The sequence below is a fragment of the Herpailurus yagouaroundi genome, unplaced genomic scaffold (assembly GCF_014898765.1).
Source record: "Herpailurus yagouaroundi ecotype Mexico unplaced genomic scaffold, PumYag 355, whole genome shotgun sequence".
In the NCBI taxonomy this organism is placed as follows: Eukaryota; Metazoa; Chordata; class Mammalia; order Carnivora; family Felidae; genus Herpailurus; species Herpailurus yagouaroundi.
In genome coordinates, this window is record NW_024412572.1 from 2,189,533 (window position 1) to 2,207,200 (window position 17,668).

Here is a 17,668-nt window from a genome sequence, read left to right on the forward strand (position 1 = left end):
CCCTGTTTCAGATTCTGTGTCTCCCTCTCTCTCTGACCCTCCCCTGTTCATGCTCTGTCTCTCTCTGTCTCAAAAATAAAAATAAACGTTAAAAAAAAAAAAAAAAAAAAAAAAAAGAAATTGCCCAGGAAACGGGGGCCAGGGAACCTGCCCATAATTGCCCTGGCTTCTGTCCTGTGCCCTCTGGTCCTGCCTCTAGAAGACTCTGATTTCCCTACCCAAGTGCAAACAAGTCTCCTTTTCCCTGGGATCAGCCAAGCCAAACTTGGAGCTTAGACAAGGAACCTTCCTAGGAAACCACTGGCGACCGGAAACAAAACACAAGCAAGGGCACACAAAGGCATGCACAGGTTTCCTACCCAAAGATGACTGAAGCCAACCCCGGGCCTGGCCACACTGCTTTCCAGTGACACAGACATTTGATCCTCTTCTTGAACTTGAGTGGGGAACCCCACCCAAAAGCCCCCTTTGTTCGTTCTTGGGCAATTCCCCTTCCTAGGGCAGGGGCCGGAGCAGACCAATGTAGTCAAGGCTTAGCCATTCCTAGTTGGCTCCAGGCCTTTTCCAGCCCCATCTAGCCTGTGCCCCCACGGAGCCGTACCCCAATGCCTCTGTGTCTTTCATACCTCTACATATTTGCTCAAGCTATTTCCTCGGCCTGGAAGCTTTCCACACCATCTGGAGAACTCCTGTGTATCCCTTAGAACCCTACTCAGACACCTCTACTTCTGTGAAGCCTTCTGCCCTTTCTTGTCTGCCCCAGATTTGCTCACTTCCCTCTCCCCTGGCCTCCCATAGCATAGCATAACGTCTCTTGGGGTGCTGATGTTGCATCATACCTTCTCGTTCACTTGTGTCTGCCTCCCCAGCTAGGCTGTGAGCTCCTTGTGGTCAGGGAATGAATCTTGTTCATTTATGTATCCTCAGGGTCTAGCCCAGTGTCCCGCTTGGAGCAAGTAGGCAGGTGCTCAACAAATGTATGTTGCATAAGGAATGTCTGGAGGGCTGTATGGGGGTAGGGAGTGGATGCAAGTCCCTGGGCCCCAGACTTCCATACCCCTTGGCTTCACTATGGAAGGGTCCATTCTTCAGGGGCATTGGCAGAGACAAACTTTGCTGCCAGCTCCTCCATGGGCGTTGCTGAGCACGTGCTAGGTGCCCATCACCAGGTTAGGGTGCAAGAGCGAAGTCATGGTGCTGCTCTCCTTGGGAGACCTACTGGGCAATGCTTGGGATGACTTACCATCGTCCACTGTCTGGACTTTCTTGTCCTCCCCAACTTTACTTACTGTCATCAGTAATCTTCCTCTGTGATCACTGAGTGCCACCTTCCATGCAGCTGTAAGATAAAGCCCTCACCTGCCCACCTCCCCATCAACTGTCCGGTAGTGGGGGTGGTGTGGGAGGATGAGACTCGGGCCAGTTTCTTCTGGAACTTCAAAGCCTGCTATGCTGTATTCTCTCATCATTGCAGAGAGAGCAGCAGCAACAGCAATCCCCCCCCCCCGCCACACCGCTTTTAATAAAGGATAAACTGAGGGGTGTGTGAGTTGAACCCCAGTTTTGGGAACCCTGGTTCCTTTCTCTAGCATCAGACCTGGCATCCGGAAGTTACTATTCCTCGTCATCTTTGGGGACACTTCCCTTGCTGCCTTGGTCTTACCCCTCTCAGTTACAATCTCCCTGTCCTGGGGGCCATGGGAACCTTGGGGAAAGAGGGGGAGATGGTGAAGGGAGTGGAGAGGTAAGAAAGGTTGTGATCAGGAACTGACGTGAGGACTTCTGACTTCCCTTTCCTGAACTCAAACTGATGGGGGGAAATGGTGGTGTCACAACCACCATTGGTGTCCAGTGGTGTCCTCCTCTGAGCCCTCGTCTGCTTTCTGCCGCAGCCCAGCCTGGGCCTTGCCCCTCCCCGGGCCCAGCCCCTCTCCTCTGGCAGACTTCATTATGGATGATGGCAATCAGTTCCTCTACCCCCACCACCCACCCCTACTAACCATGCTGGAGTTTCCTTATCTCCATGCCCTATCTGTACGTACCGGTGGACCCCATGGTTTAGGAGTTAGAATTGGTGTCAGAGAAGAAAGGCTTTAGGTTGCCTCCTTTTCCGTCTAGGGCAGGTTAGCAGGTGAAGTGACTTGCCCAAGCTCATGATTCTTACAGACCCAGCTTGGAGCCAGGTCTCCTGCTATGACCCACCATGTCTCCGTGCCACACATGGAGTTGGATGGCAGGGCTGGGGCTAGAACCCACGTCACCTTGAATTGGAATCCAGTGCCTTTGCGATCACTCTGTGCTGCTGTGGGGGTGTGTGCGACATGTGATGGGGAGGGGTCTCTGCTCTTCTGTCTTCATCCATTGCTCTACAAGCCATAACGGCCAATTCCATCATCCCCTAGTCGCCCCTCTGCTATTTCCCCATCTCTCCATTCTCTCCCTCCATTATTTCTTTTTTGCCCTGGAAGGATTATGGCTACATTCTCACCTCCTCCATGAGATTAGTTAGCCTTTCATAATCCTTTTTTTTTTTTTTTAAGTTTTTATTTATTTTTGTAGTAATCTCTATACCCATGGTAGGACTTGAACTCCTGACCTGGAGATCAAGATTTGCATCCTCTTCCTACCGAGCCAGCCAGGCACCCCAGCCCTTCATGTTCTTACAAGCATCCATCCCTCACTATTTGTTTCAACGTTTATTTATTTTTGAGAGACAGAGAAAGACAGACAACGAGCAGGGGAGGGGCAGAGAGAGAGAGGAAGAGACAGAATCTGAAGCAGGCTCCAGGCTCTGAGCTGTCAGCACAGAGGCCAACACAGGGCCATCGGGGCTCTAACTCACAAGCCATGAGATCATGACCTGAGCCGAAGTCAGTTGCTGCACTGACTGAGCCACCCAGGTTCCCCAAACCATTTTTTTAAAAACATAATTTATTGAACAAATTAATATCATATTTTTCAAAATTTAAAGTAAATACACATTTATCCTAAACAATGAAAGAAACTCTCTTTGCACCAGGCTACATATAATGGCTTTGACAACTGACACAGACTATTAAAAATTCCTTGTAACACTAAAAATTAGGACATTAAAGTTATTAATTGTGAATAGTATTAATTGTGCAACTCTTTTTTTTTATTAAAAAATTTTTGTGTTTATTTTTGAGGGAGAGACAGAGAGCTAGCAGGGGAGAGGCAGAGAGAGAGGGAGACACAGAATCTGAAGCAGGCTCCAGGCTCTGAGCTGTCAGCACAGAGCCCAACGTGGGGCTCGAACTCACAAACCGTGAAATCATGACCTGAGCTGAAGTCAGTGTTTGACGGACTGAGCCACTCAGGCGCGACTAATTGTGCAACTCTTAACATTGCTACCACTTATTGAATGCTTCATATATGGTAAGCACTTTTTTCTTCAGAAGCTGGAGGATGGGGTGGAGTGAAGTCAGCCAGAGAGAGGTGGGAGGCATCTGAGCTCCACTGTCATCTACAGATGTCCTACTCTTGGGATCAAAAAGGGGAGGCCAGGGAGAGCCAGGGAGTGTGGAGTCTAAGGTGTGAGGTCAGCTGGAAGATCATGGGGAGAGGGAACCAGGAGCTCTGATTCCAAGTCACAAAGACCTAGGACCTCACCCTCCAGTCTCCCTGCGTTTCTAGCAACCTCAGTAGATGGAGGACCTTGGGCCTGGATGGGGTATAGTGAAGGTCATTGTGCCTATAGGATATTTGGGTGAACGTTGTAGCCTTGTTGTGGGATTCATTTGGGTGAGACCCTGCACAAATGGGGGTGGCATGAAATACCCAGAGTCAGAGTGTGGTGTCTGACTCAAGGGGACGGATAGAAAAGTGGCAATGTGTCTATCATAGCAAAATGGGCCTTTGGACTGAAGTTGGGGCTCGGGGGTTTCAGCTGGCGGTGCAGAGAACATGCCTTGTGTGTCCCCAGGCCTCGGTTTTCTCTGAGACTTCGCCTCAGGTCATGATCTCAAGGGTTGTGAGTTTGAGCCCTGTGTCGGGCTCTGTGCTGACAGCTCGGAGCCTGGAGCCTGCTTGGGATTCTGTGTCTCCCTCTCTCTGCCTCTCCCCCACTAGCTCTCTGTCTCTCTCTCAAAATTAAACATAAAAAAATTTTAAATAAAAAAAAGAATCACACGATTAATCTATAAAACAAGGTGCTGCAGCAGATTATGTCTAAGGTCAATTTGGATTGATGTATCAGAGTATTTGGGAAAGGGGGCACTGAGAATATACTGGTAATACCTGATCCAGGTATCTGTGATTTTCACGAATAATGATCTCATCAAGCCTCATGACAGCATTTTTCCCATGTAGGTGGGCTAGGCATTGTTACTGTCAATAAAGGAGGCTTGGTGGAGATTTTGCGGTTTTTTTTTTTTTTTTTTTTTTTTTTTTTTTTTTTTTTTTTTTTTTTGCGGCAGAGGCACATCAGCGCCTGGGGGGTCCCAGCCCGGCAGAGAGTGAATGAGCACCAGATTGGGGGGGGGGGGTATCAGGGCCCCAGTGAGGGCAGAAAACTAGGGTTTGGGTTTACTCCAAGTTTGAGTTTGGGTCGGAGGGGTAAATTCCCAAGAAAGCGAGAGATTTGGGGTGTCGGTGGAGAACTCTGGGGCTAAGGGAAGAGTTCTTAAGGAACACCGAGTACCTGTCATGGATCATATGCTTACCTGTCCTGTCTCAGTCAGTCCTTACAGTAACCCCATGAGCTAGGTGTTCTCTCTCCATTTCACAAACTGGAAAACAGACCCAGAGAGTGTTAGTTATTTGTCCCAGACCACCCAGCTCAAAGGCAGAGGATTCTGAACTGAAACCCAGTGAGTTTGACTCCAAAGCCCTGAATCGTTCCAGTGGTGTTCACGTGGGGAAGGCCGGGTGACTGGGTGAGGAGGGAGGGGCTTATCGCGCCGTGGGGGGTGGGGGTGGGGGGGTGGGTCGGGAGGGGTCCGATTGGTGGGTTGCGGGCACCAGGCTGCTGGATCCGGGACTCTGGCGCCTCTGACTGAGCTACGAAGGGTTAAAGACCTTCGCCCCCCTCCTCCCGCCTCCTCCTGTCTCCTCCCCCAGGCTCTTCCTGTCCCGAAGTTGCAACACCCCATCTGCCACTCTCCCTTCCCTTCTACCTCCACTCTCCTTTCTGCTTTAGTTTTCTCCCAGTTCTCCGGACTCGGCTCCGGCTCTGGCCTTCGGGGTGTGAGGTCCCTGGGATCAGGCGGTGACCTTCACCCCAACCCCATCCCGCTCAGCTTCCCTCCCCGGGGTGCGGGCTCTTCTTGGGACCTCCCGACCCCGCGCATCCCGGACTCCGGTCGCCGCCGCCGCCGCCGCCGCCGCCGCCACTGCCTGAGCCCTGATGGGGGAGTGAGAAGTCACAACTGGCCGGACATGGGCCTCCCCACCGTGCCTGGCCTGCTGCAGCCACTGGTAAGACCCCGGACGAGGGCCTAGTGGGCTGGGGGCGGGGGGGAGGAGGGGGGAGGGCGCCGCCCCTCCGGAGTGGGCCCTCGCCCCGGGCCCCGACCTTCGGCCGGCGTGGCCCAACTTCAAACTCGGCCAGAAGTTCGGGTTTCCCATTCTGAGGCCTGCTCTGAGTCGGAGGCAAGGCCGAGGGTGAAAGGGAACCCGAGGACAGCCAAGGAAGTTTGCTGGGCTTTGGGGTGGCCAGGAATGTGGGGGCAGGTGATCCCCGGAGGCGGGGCGCATTTCGGAAGGGTAAGGAAAGGAGTGGAAGAAGGACGTTTCGTCCTCTCGGAGTCCAGATGATTCAGAGTTCTGTCCTCCGGTCAGCTGGCCAGCCGGTGTGTGTGGGGTGGGAGAGGTGAGGCTGCCCGTGGGCTCTGGCTGAACAAACCTTGGCAGGGCGTAGGAGTTGGATGCTAGTGAAGGGGGAAACTGAGTCCGGGAATGGAGATGGGCTGGTGGGTAAGTTTGGGATGCTGTGTGTGTGTGCCCGTGTGGAGAGGGGGTATTTGGGAGTGGAGTGGGAACCGGATAGGGACAGGGCAGTGGAGAGCCCCCCAGGGCCAGGACGCCCACCTGCTGGCATTCCCCACTCTCTGCTTCTGGCTCAGCTTCTAGGCAGGTGCCCTCCGTTGGACTGACTCTAGACAGCTGCCAGCGCCTCCACCTGGTCCCAGACCCTGTGGCCAGCCTTCAGCCCCCTCCCCACAGACCCAAACAACAATCTCTTCGTTTCTTCTTCCACAGATCAGTTTGGGGAAGTTAGTAGAAAGTTGTTTTCGTCACTGGAAAATGTCCCTTTCTTGTGCCTCAGCCTTGTTTCAATGTATCCTCCATCTCCCTGCATGTCCTGGAATCAGCCTGTGCGATACCGGGAGCCCCTGTCCCCCACCTAGTAGGGCGGATTTTCCTGGCCTGTGGTTGGCCAGTTTCTCCTGGGTCCCTGCCTGTCTCTGGCCCCCATCTTCCGCACTGTCCTCTCTGGGTCTTGTCCTGTCTCTACTAACCATTTCTTCCTTTTCTGTTGGTTTCCCCAGAAGTCTCCTTTCTGAACCTTTTTCCCTCTGGTGCCTCCCTCTCCCTCTCTTTTCTGCTGGAAGTCCACATCTCCAGACCGTGATTCCCCGTGCAGCACCTCTCTCTCAACCTGAGTTCTTACTCTTATTCTCACTGTCTCACCTCCTGTCTCCCCAGCCTGTCTCATGACTTCTCTCAAGTCTGTCCTTCTCCCAGGCTCCCTCAGCCCCCATCCGACTGCCTTGTCTTCTCTTCTCTCTTTGGGGGTACATCACTTGGATTCAAATCCTGGCTCCCTCACAGACTAGCTGCCCGAACTTGAGCAGGCTACGTAACCTTTCATGTCTTAGTTTCTTTATCTCTAAAATGGATATAATGATCACTACTTCCTAATGGTGTTTTGAAGATTAAATAGATTGACACACAGTTGACCCTTGAACAAACATGGGTTTGAACTGTGCACGTCCACTTATATGTGGATTTCTTTCCCATTAAATACAGTACTGTAAACATATTTTCTTTTTCTAATTTTCTTACTAACATTTCCTTTTCTCTGGCTTACTTTCTTGTAAGGATGCGGCATATAATACACATAACACACAAAGTATGTGTTCATCAATTGTTGATGTTATCGGTAAGGCTTCCAGTCAACAGTAGGCTATTAGTTAAGTTTTGGGGGGAGTCAAAAGTTATACGTGGATTTGTGATTAAGTGGGGGGATGCTGATACTCCTAATCTCTGCATTGTTCAAGGGTCTACTGCGTGTTAGATCTTCAAAGTATTAAGTGCTGGGTCTGTGCTAGACATTATTTTAAGTGCTGGGGTGACAGCAGTGAACGAAATCTCTGCCCCCACGGAGTCTACATTCTAGTAGAAGAATAAGGTCTAGCAAATAGAAAGCACTCAGTAAGCGTTAGATTTGTTTTGTTAGTATAGTAGGGATTACTCGGGGGCTCCTGTGCTTGGAAGACAGAGGAGGCCTGAAGAGATAAAGGGAAGTGCCTGGTGGCAGGGGCGGAAGATGGCAGGTGGGAGGTTGGCTGTGAAGGGACCCAAGTTCAACTTGGAGCTGGAGGGGAAAGAGAAGGAATGAAAGGCCTGAGCTGTTTTCAATTGCTCACCAGTCACTGGGCAATACCGAACGCACCAGAGTATATGTGTGGTTGTGTGTGTGGGAGGTAGTGGAGAAGAATACAGGAGAGAGTGTGGCAAAGCTCCTAGGATTTTGCTGTTCTCAAAGAGCTTGCAGTCTGGGAGCCAAGATGGCTTACAGCAAAAAAATGAGCTCAGAACAGTCTGGGGAGAATATCCACAAAAGCGTTTTGATGTGGTGCCCTGGGACACGGATGGGAGGCAGGACCAGGGAAGGGAATGAGCATCATCCAGCTGCTTTTTCTTGCTTAGCTGGCCTCATCTCTGGTGTCTCTGCCCCAGGAACCCCTCCTGCATAGACTGCAGAGCCTACAATGAATGGATTGTCTCTGACCTGGCTGAGAGCTTGATAGCATGGGTGGCGTGAATTCACTAGGTCCCTAGCAGCTATATGGGACCTGGTGCCCATGTGATACTCCCTAACTCTATGGAATGACTCGAGGAACAGGCATTGGTCAGATGGAATGAGGAAGGGAAAGCCTCATAGAAAACTGGATTTGGAGTTGAGATTCAAAGTCACTGACTGGCAGCGTGGCTAGAAAGAAGGGAGACTGGTTTGAGGGAGAGTAGGGGAATGGAGAGGTGGGATTTTGTATTGGGGATGGTGGTGGCAGGAAGCTGAACACCTTGGCTGGAGATGGAAGGACCATGTTGAGGAACAAGAAGATGTGAGAATGAGAAAATTAGAGGGAGTGGGGGCGGGGATGAAGAGAGACTTTGAATGTAGTCCCAAGTAGAGGAATTCGAGGAATTCATTCATTCATTCATTCATTCATTCATTCAGGAGCAGTTCTCTGAAAGACCCATGGCAGCTGGGAGTGTGTTCAGAATAGCAGTGAGGTACCTCTGCAAATACTCACACAGGGAAGGAGTGACTTGTGTGGAACTGATGTTCAAGGTCAGGCTCTGGAGAAGAAGATTCCCACACATGTGGGTACAAGTTGAAGCATGAACACAGATAAAGTGCGTAGGATGGATTGGAGCAGGAAAGAGGCTGGTGGCTGGGCCATCAGCTGGAAGACAGTTGCAATAATGCGAGCGTGAGGCAACCCATGATTATGGACAGGACTGAGAGATCATGGAAGACGGACTGGCGAGATGAACTGACAGGCTGGATGGCCGCAGGATCGGGACGGGGGACCTTGAGGAGAGAAGGGTGGCAAAGCTCTCACACTGTGGGTGCTGAGAAGTTGGTGGTGTAACATTTGTCTAGACCAAGAGATTGATGAACTAGGTTTGGGGCATGTTGAGGGTCTGGGAACAGCTAAATGAAGTGCATACCTAACAGACTAGAGCAGGGCTTCTCAAACTCTTATCTGCCTTTGGATCATTCACCAGTGATACTCAAAAGGGAGTGTGCGTGTGTGTGCATGCGTGTGGGAAGGAGTGGGCATAGTTTGACCACTCTCCCCTGGAGATGAGTATGTTCCTTCACGGGAGCCCTGACTCTTCTATTTCCCTCTCTGGGAGTCACTGGCTTCGACTGGAGTGGAAGACAGATGAGTCGTTAGATTGGCCAATCAGTGATTATTTTGCTCCTTTGGTTTTGGGGGCTGGGAAGATACCAAGACCATAAGACACTATCTCTGACCACACACGCTCTTTCTGATCGCTTATCTCATAAGAGTTTATGGTCCTTTCGGGGAGATCATATCTACACGCTCAGGATAATTATATTATAATAAGATCCCAAAGTAGATATAGTTAATTCCTGTTATTGGTCTTCACAGGGGGCTGGGCATCTAATGAGCTCAAGAGGAGGAAGTGGCATTAATGGAGGGCTTCAGCGGAGGGAGGTGGGATCTCAACCGAGCTCTTAGAGGAGAAGCTGTCATAAGCTCCCCGAAGATTGACATTAAAAGAACAAACACATTTTAATTTTGTGAACAAATTAATGCAGGGGAAGGGCACAGCTAGGTCATGAGGTGCCGGGTCAGGGTTAGACCACAGGGTCGCTCTGCTCTCATCCTCTCCGCCCCCTCTGCAGCCCTGGTACAGGAAGTCTCACTTTAAAGTCTCCCCAAGCGGAAGTTGTGGGGGAGTTGGAGGGGTGCTGGGCCACCCCCTCAACTGTCTCTCCCCAGGCACCTCCCAGCTTCCTGCCCTTCCCCTGCTCCAGGCGACAGGTGCAGGCTGGCTAGGGTCTTTGCTCTCAGAGCTCACCTCCTAATTCAGCTGCAAGGTGCAGCTGCTAAGAAGGACACGCTCCCCAGAGCCAGCTGGTGCCGACTGGTGGGGGCCTGAGGCCCTGGCTAGGAGGGGTCAAGAGCAGGCTGGCTGGGGCACTGCTGGGGACTATGAGAGACCTGGGAAATAGTGCTGGCTGTCTTACATCCCTTCTTGCCTGCCTCCTTACTCCTGGAAGTGAGCGTTCAGGGCTCTGGAGTTTTTCCTGTGCTGCCAGTGGCCTTGCAGGGAGGGGCTATGGAGACTCAGAACTGGCCTTATTTCCTAAGGATTGTTTGGGGACCCCAGGGAGGTCCCCAAACCCAATCCAACTGGCCAGAATCAGTCAGGCTGTGGGAATGCAGTGAACCCCGGGTGGGAGGGCAGCTTTCGTTTACTTCCTTTTGGAACTGGGGGGTGTCAGGGGCCTCCTGTGAGAATCCAGGGAAAGGGCTGGTCGGTTGGGGACTGGTTGGATGGGGAGGAGGAGCCTGGGTGGGGCCTGGTCGAAAGGAAGGATGCTGAGGGGCGGAGAAAGAGCTGAGTGGCCCCTCAGTGGGGGTGGGTAGTGGCCCGCTGGGAGGAAGCCAGGGGTTGAGGAGACTTCCCTTTGGGATGGATTGGGAGAGGGGGCCATTTCCCGAAATATGCGGGCCAAGTGGGACAGGGGTCTGTTGCCGACTCTTTTGAAGGGGAGGGTGGCGGGGGGAGGAAGTGTGCTCCGAGTGGGGGTTGGAAGGAGAGCCTGGCCCACAGGAGAAAGGGCTCAGATGGGGTTCTCATTGCTGGCTGGTCCCTTCAGCCTTCGTGCTGACTCATGACCCTTGAGGAGCTGGGGAAGCTGCTGGTTCTATCTCCCTTCCCCTAGATGCCCTCCCTCCCTGGCCTGAGTCACTGGGCGGAGTTGCTGGGAAAAGATTTCTCTTTCCCGGATCTGACTTAACCCCCAAAGTGCTGGAGACGCAGGGGGATGCTAGGCTCGAGAAAGCCTCTCTCCCTCCCTCCCTCCGTCCTTCCTTGGAAGCTTACTCCTCAGAGGCCTGTGGTCCCTGAAAGGCTCCCCACCAATGCTGTGGGGGGTGGGGGGAGGCAGAACTGGAGCCCCCAGTTTTTCTTCCTGACTGTCTCTGCCGGTTGGCTTTGCTCCTGCAGGAGGGGGCCCTGCATGGAATTTCAAGTGCCAGTAACCTTGGGTCCTGAGAGCTCTTCGGGGAAAGGAACCACAATTTCAGGATTGGGAAGTTCTTCCCATAACCACCCTGAATTATTCCTGTGGCCCTGGACGCCCCTGTCTTGTTCAGGGGAGACGGCATGCTGGAGTGGCTCAGGGAGGGGACTGCTCTCTGAGTAGGGGAGCGCAGCCCTGACTTGGCCGCTGCTCTGTTTCTCAGTGTGGCTTCTGATTGTGGCTGAGGCTCCAGCTTCCAGGCTGCAGTGTCTCCCAGAGGGTGACTCAGGGCAAGCACGACCTGCCTGCCTGCCTACCGGGCTGTGGGCTGCTGTGCTGTCCTGTCTCGGACTGGGGTTTCTGTGATCAGATTAGTCTGTTTTTCTCCAATTTTAACATGCTTTGAGGACATCCTCTTATCTTTACATAAAGCAGCTCTTATAGCAGAGGGAAAAAAAAGAAAATCAAGACCCAGGAAAAGCCAGAAAGAGGCTGATTAAGAGATCAAGGAAAAAAGTCTAGGCTGGAGCTCAACACTGACTCCTGGCTTTGCTGTCCCTGGCTCTGAAGCCAGAACTGGGCAAGTGATTCAGCTGCTGAGGGCTTGCCCTGAGGCTGTAAAAGGTGACTCTCAGAATGCCCCTGTGTGCAAAGGGCATCAGGACTCCAGCCCATCCTCAGCTCCTGACTTGATGGTCACCTGAGCCCGATCACCAGCCTCTGGATACATACACTGTATGTAACCTACATGCCTTTTTCCAATCCTGCCTGGACCTAAACTTTGTCAATCTCCTACCTCATTCCCACCCTGAAACTTTCCCTTTTACTGCCCTCCCCGTTTGCCCTGGCCAACCTGGGGTATTTGTGCAGATTTAGTGGTGGAAGGGGATGCAGCATGAGGTCTGAGGGCAGAATCCTGAGTGAGGTTTTGATACAGATTTATAAAGAAACTCTTCCTTTTGCCCACTCCCTACAAATGGTGCCCACAGAAACGTCACTTACTTCCACTCCAATCTGATTTTATTTATTTTTAAAGTTTTATTTATTTGTTTATTTATTTATTTGTTTATTTTGAAAGAGAGAGAGAGAGAGAGAGAGAGAGCGCAAATAGGGGAGGGGCAGAGAGAGAGGAAGAGAGAATCCCAGCTAAGCGGGCTCCATTGCTGTCAGTGCAGAGCAGATATGGGGCGTGAACCGTGAGATCATGAGCCGAAACCAAGAGTCTAGCTGGACGCTTTAACCAACTGAGCCACCCAGGTGCCCCCTCCAATCTGATTTTATAAACATACCCTTTCTACTGGGATTACGCAATCCGGGAAAGTGCACAGATCTAACTGCTCACCTCTGTGGATGTTTACAAAGTGAACACACTGTGAACATAGCACCCAGAAGGAGAAACACCACATTAATATCCTTAAGGCTCCTTGTTGGAAGTAAGGGCCCCAATTGAGGTGACCAGTTCCCAATCAAAAAAAACATTCCTTAAACACCCGCCCTGTGTCCAGCACTGTTAACTGCTATGGGAAAATAAGGATAAAATACAGTCCAGGCCTGGGGTCTACTAGTCTTAACTTGGAGGGACAAAAAAATTAGTACACAGAACAACTAGAGAAGAATTAAGTGCTAGATCACATGGGGCCAGCTGTCTAAGCTTAGAGGAAGGATATCCAGTGTGAGCAGGAATGGCCCGGGGGCAATGTTCCACTGAGAAAGGACTTGAGCTGGGAAGGCTTTGAACTTGCTACCTCTAGGGTTCCCACCCTCCCTCTCCTGATAGGATCTCCTCTGTCTGATTCTTCCCCAGGTACTTCTGGCTCTGTTGGTGGAAATATACCCATTAAGGGTTACTGGACTGGTCCCTCACCTCAGGGACCGGGAGAAGAGAGCTATTCCATGTCCGCAAGGAAAATATATTCACCCTCAAGATAATTCCATTTGCTGTACGAAGTGCCACAAAGGTAGGAGAAAGTGGGAACAGTGAATCACCTCAGTTACGGGGTCCTGCTTCTTCCTTTGCTTTTTCCAGATATTCTAGAACTTGGGGGTCTCTGACCTCCAGGCTCCTAACTTTGCTGCCTCTTCTGGGCTGGGATTTTCTCCCTTCTTTCCTCTCTTACAGACTTCAGAGGCGTGGCCCTGGCTATTCTCTCTAGCATAGGGCTCCTTCCTTGAGCTCCCACTGCAACCTAACTGATCCCCCATCACAGGGACCTACCTGTACAATGACTGTGCGGGCCCAGGGCTGGACACGGACTGCAGAGAATGTGAAAATGGCACATTTACTGCTTCAGAGAACTACCTCAGACAGTGCCTTAGCTGCTCCAAATGCCGAAAAGGTGAGTCTCAGGAGGTGGCGAGGGCTCTAAATGGAATGTCAGGCGGATGTGTTAGAGCAGTGGGCTCGCCTGTCTGTGTGTGAGGGCAAACACAGGAATGTGCATGCATAATTGAGTGCAGGGGTGTGGGCGTGTGTACAGAGAAAGACACACACGGTGGGGGGGGGGGGGTTGTGCTCACACCCTGTCTCCACCCCCCTCCAGAAATGTACCAGGTGGAGATATCTCCTTGCACAGTGTACCGGGACACCGTGTGTGGCTGCAGGAAGAACCAGTACCGGTATTACTGGAGTGAAACCCATTTCCAGTGCCTAAACTGCAGCCTCTGCCTCAACGGCACGGTGCAGATCTCCTGTGAGCACAGCTCTCCATAGCCCGGCCCCGCTCCCCGCCCCAGGGTGGGCCCTGTCTCAGGAGAAAGGCCTCTGCCTTTCTGTACCCCAGCCCCCTGACCCCACACTTCCTCTCCTTCCCACTCCCGAAGTCTGTGGGACCATTCTGGCCATCTGCCCCCTGCCCCTCCTAGCTTTCCCTGTGGTCCTTGGTGCAGGGTGCCCCTCCTCTAGCTGTATTGTATCTCTCCCCACAGGCAAGGAGACACAGAATACTGTATGCACCTGCCACGCGGGGTTCTTTCTAAGAGGGAATGAGTGCGTCTCTTGTGTTAAGTGAGTATCTCCACTGGCTGCTGGGCACTGGATCGGGTGAGGGGGCTTGGGGTGGGGCGGCGAATGGGGTGGCTGCAGGTGAGAGCCACCAGCAGGGCAAGGGAGACAGCCCAGGATGCTCTGGTTCTTACTGACTGGTTGACTCTTGGTGTCAAAACACCAGACAGTCCTTCTTCCTGCCCTCCCGACCCCCCGCCAGAATTGTTCCTAAAATCTGAAGAAGTCTTTGGGAATAGAGGCTCATACTCCACGGACTTGCAGTTCTTTGAACTTAGACATTTGGATTTTGGGGTGACAGGGTCTACTTCATGGATTCTAGGACGCACATTTTCATGTCTCTGAAATCAGACTGCATCTTACAATTGATGATGTATCATGGTTTAACTGGCAGCTCTGTGTGTGTATGTAGTATGTAAATGATGGTGCTTTTTAGTGATGGCATCTTTGAGGCAGTATGGTATTTCTTCCCCAGTCTCTGTTCAGGCCTCCTCACTTCTTTGGGCTCCACAGGGTCTGTTCTTGCATACTTGCTTGCAAAGAAGGAACTCTGAGGGCTCTACAAGTTCAAATCTCAGCCTAGCCACTTATGTGTGACCTTGGGCAAGTTACTTAACATCTCTGAACCTTAGTTTTCTTACCTTTAAAGTAAGGATAATGACATCCACTTGGCAAAGCTGTACAGCTATAAAGTAACACCAAACTATTTGTTTTCTTTTTCTACTAAGTGTCTTTTCTCCTTCAAAGAGCTTTTACATTCATTCCATGTGGTTCTCACTGTGAGTTTGTGAGGTCGCCTCTTCCTGCGGAGCATTGACCTTCCCAAGTTCCTTCTAGCCCCCCATGGAGTTCTCATTACTCCTGCTGCCCAGTGACAGCTTCCAGAGGGGGGGAAGATGTGCTTGTTCTAGAGTGTTCTCTGGCTGCCCCCCAAAATAAGTCTTTTTAAAATTTTCACATGCACGTTTGACCCCTCTTTCCACAAAGTCAGGGATTGTCACTAGCAATGTCATCTCAAGAAAAAGCTCTCCAACCTCTCTTTGCCATGGGATTCTTACAACAGTTCAGTGACAGCCACCATTTATCGAGTGCTTCCTATATGCCAGGCATAATGATCTCACTTCTCAATTCTGACAGGTGGGTAAGGGTCTTACTTTACTGATGAGCAAACTGAGGCTTACAGGTTAAATGACTTGCTTGGAGTCACAGTGCCAGCCAACGAATGGACTGGAATTCACACCCTGCCCCTTACTGCTTTGAATTAGTTCTTTCTACACAGCCTCCTTGAGATTACTTCCAATTCTAAAAGGAAATGATTTTGTGATTGGCTTGCGTTTCATTCCTCTGAGTCAGGAGAGGTTTAATTTCCATTATTTCAAGAGATAGCTAAAATGTTTGGAAAGCAAAGAAATTTCCAACAGTATGGAGTTTTCTGCTTTTTCCTTTTTCCCCTGTCTTCCTCTTGGGGGAGGGCCCCTACGTACCTGTGCGATCTCTTCTTTCAGCTGTAAGAAAAACACAGAGTGTACGAAGTTGTGCGTACCCATCGTGGAAACTGTTAAGGACCCTCAGGACCCAGGTGAGGAGAAATAACCCGCTTCCCATGCTCACCTGCCCTCTCCTAATCCTTGCCCCTCCACCTACCCAGCCAGCCCTGCCCTTCCTGCTTCCCTTCTCCTCTCACCACAATCTGCCTCGCCTCCAGGCACCACAGTGCTGCTGCCTCTCGTGATCTTCTTCGGCATTTGCGTTTTATCCTTCTCCATTGGTTTAATGTGCCGCTACCAACGGCGGAAGTCCAAGCTCTTCTCCATCGGTGAGTGGGGCCCTTGGGAGGGGAAAGCTTGCTGCTGGGGGATGTGGGAGGGGGTTGAGTGGGTGAGAGGGATCAGCATGGAGGGAAATGAGGGAGTGTCCCCTTAGCTTGCTGCTGAGGACCCCGCTGGCAGGAGGTGGCCCTGATGGCTTGGTGAGAGGTCACAATGCATCAGTAGGTCTCTTGTCCCTGGGGCCACTTTGGCCCTGAAGCATGTCACCACAAGTCCCCAGGGCCAGCCCCGGTATGGGCGCCAGGGCTGAGAGAGGAAGTGAAATTTGTGACGCTTGGTTTCTTTTTTTTCAGTTTGTGGGAAATCAACACCTACAAAAGAGGTAAGATGAAACCAGGAACCTACCCCCAGTCTTTCCCGCTGATTGTCCATTACAATCTTGTAATACCTAAATGACCCTCGGTCACCCTTAATTCCAACCCCCCTCCAGAAATAAAGAAGGTTCGGGCTGTTCGTCCTCTCCTCCACTAACGCTGTGCCTTCTCTCTTTCAGGGAGAGCCTCAGCCCCTGGCCACAGGTCCAGGCTTCAGTCCCATCCCCAGCCCCACCTTCACCCCCAGCCCCACCTTCACTCCCAGCCCCACCTTCACTCCTAGCGACTGGGCTAATTTGAGGGCTGCATCCGTCTCCAGAGAGATGGCTCCACCCTACCAGGGGGCTGGCCCCATCCTCTCCGCGGCTCCAGCCTCCAGCCCCATCTCCACCCCAGTTCAGAAGTGGGAGGACAGCACCGACACTCAACGCCCAGAAGGTGAGCTCCTTGCAGGGGCAGGTAGGTGGAGCTCCTGGAGGGCGCGTGCGCGCGAGGGGACGGGCGGGGCCGCCTCCGCGGCCGGAGGCTCACCGCCCGGCTTCCTCGCAGCGGATCCCGCCGACCCGGCGACGCTGTACGCGGTGGTGGACGGTGTGCCCCCGTCGCGCTGGAAGGAGTTCGTGCGGCGGCTGGGGCTGAGCGAGCACGAGATCGAGCGGCTGGAGCTGCAGAACGGGCGCTGCCTGCGCGAGGCGCACTACAGCATGCTGGCGGCCTGGCGGCGACGCACGCCACGACGCGAAGCCACGCTGGAGCTGCTGGGCCGCGTGCTCCGCGACATGGACCTGCTCGGCTGCCTGGAGGACATCGAGGAGGCGCTGTGCGCCCCGGCCTCCCTGTCGCCCCCGCCCCGCCTCCTCCGGTGAGGCCACGCCCCGCCCCGTGAGGGGCCTGCTCTGAGGACCGCTGCCTACAGGCGGGGCGGCCCAGAAGGACGGTGCGAGGTGCCCTCCGGATCCCCTCTTTCTGGACAAGGGACACGAAGGGGCAGGCAGGAGCTGGCAGCCACCTACTTGGTGCTACTCCCTCAGTGTACACAGAATTTTCTCCGTTTTCGGAGCACTGCCGGAGGGTCAGCCTTGTGTGTGACAGATGTGTGCGTGTGATCCTGAGAGAGGCTGAGTGTGCCAGGAGCCCCAGCTTGTGGTTGTAGAGATGAGGGGCGCCATGCCTCATCACCCACTTTGGGTTTGGAAAACCCAGCAACGCAGCTTCGGGGCCTCTGGGTGATCCCTGGGCCCTTGTCACAGTAGATAAGCAATCTTTTTTATCAATTATGTTACACTAATAGAAACTGGGCACGCCTCCGCCCCCTGCCTGGACAAGCACAGGGTGAGCTGACCTGTCCGAAGGCAGGGGCAGGCACAGAACAATGGGGCGGCCAGCAGGAGCTGTGGACTTTTGTAAATACACTAAAACTCTGGAATTAAAGCTCTGCTCCTGGACGGGGTGGTCCTTCTGAGTGGCGGGTGTGGGAGGCTGGGGCAGAGACTGCGATCCTGATGGGGGTGGGCTGGGAAAAGCCCTGAGCTTGGGCCAGGTACCCCAC

At 52.6% G+C, this 17,668-nt stretch overlaps 1 protein-coding gene and 1 long non-coding RNA gene across 3 annotated transcripts; one reads left to right on the forward strand and one right to left on the reverse strand.

The window, feature by feature from the left end:
* The first annotated feature begins 4,970 nt into the window (after positions 1 to 4,970).
* Positions 4,971 to 17,564, forward strand: TNFRSF1A (TNF receptor superfamily member 1A). Of its 2 annotated transcripts, none has more exons than XM_040462711.1 (10): positions 4,971 to 5,436; positions 12,780 to 12,933; positions 13,183 to 13,311; positions 13,516 to 13,665; positions 13,901 to 13,979; positions 15,482 to 15,555; positions 15,682 to 15,744; positions 16,099 to 16,127; positions 16,299 to 16,557; positions 16,669 to 17,564. In XM_040462711.1, exons 1-10 carry the CDS (start codon positions 5,398 to 5,400, stop codon positions 16,983 to 16,985), a joined length of 1,293 nt encoding a protein of 430 aa, XP_040318645.1. In that variant the 5' UTR covers positions 4,971 to 5,397; the 3' UTR covers positions 16,986 to 17,564. The 2 variants fall into 2 exon arrangements, with proteins under 2 accessions (XP_040318645.1, XP_040318644.1); XM_040462710.1 differs by having other exon boundaries at positions 4,975 to 5,436; positions 15,682 to 15,792.
* LOC121021984 (uncharacterized) lies at positions 15,412 to 15,769 on the reverse strand. Its single transcript, XR_005786761.1, has 2 exons — positions 15,661 to 15,769; positions 15,412 to 15,481 (listed from the first exon to the last, which is right to left on the reverse strand). It is a non-coding gene; the product is annotated as an uncharacterized LOC121021984 (long non-coding RNA).
* Positions 17,565 to 17,668: the final 104 nt, after the last annotated feature.

What these genes read in the sequence shown, in the direction of transcription:
- TNFRSF1A (XM_040462710.1), top strand. Translation starts at nt 5,398, where the DNA reads ATGGGCCTCCCCACCGTGCCTGGCCTGCTGCAGCCACTG. An exon ending in CTGGCCTGCTGCAGCCACTG is followed by an intron (nt 5,437 to 12,779) that starts GTAAGACCCCGG and finishes ATTCTTCCCCAG; the next exon opens with GTACTTCTGGCTCTGTTGGT. An exon ending in AATCAACACCTACAAAAGAG is followed by an intron (nt 16,128 to 16,298) that starts GTAAGATGAAAC and finishes TCTCTCTTTCAG; the next exon opens with GGAGAGCCTCAGCCCCTGGC.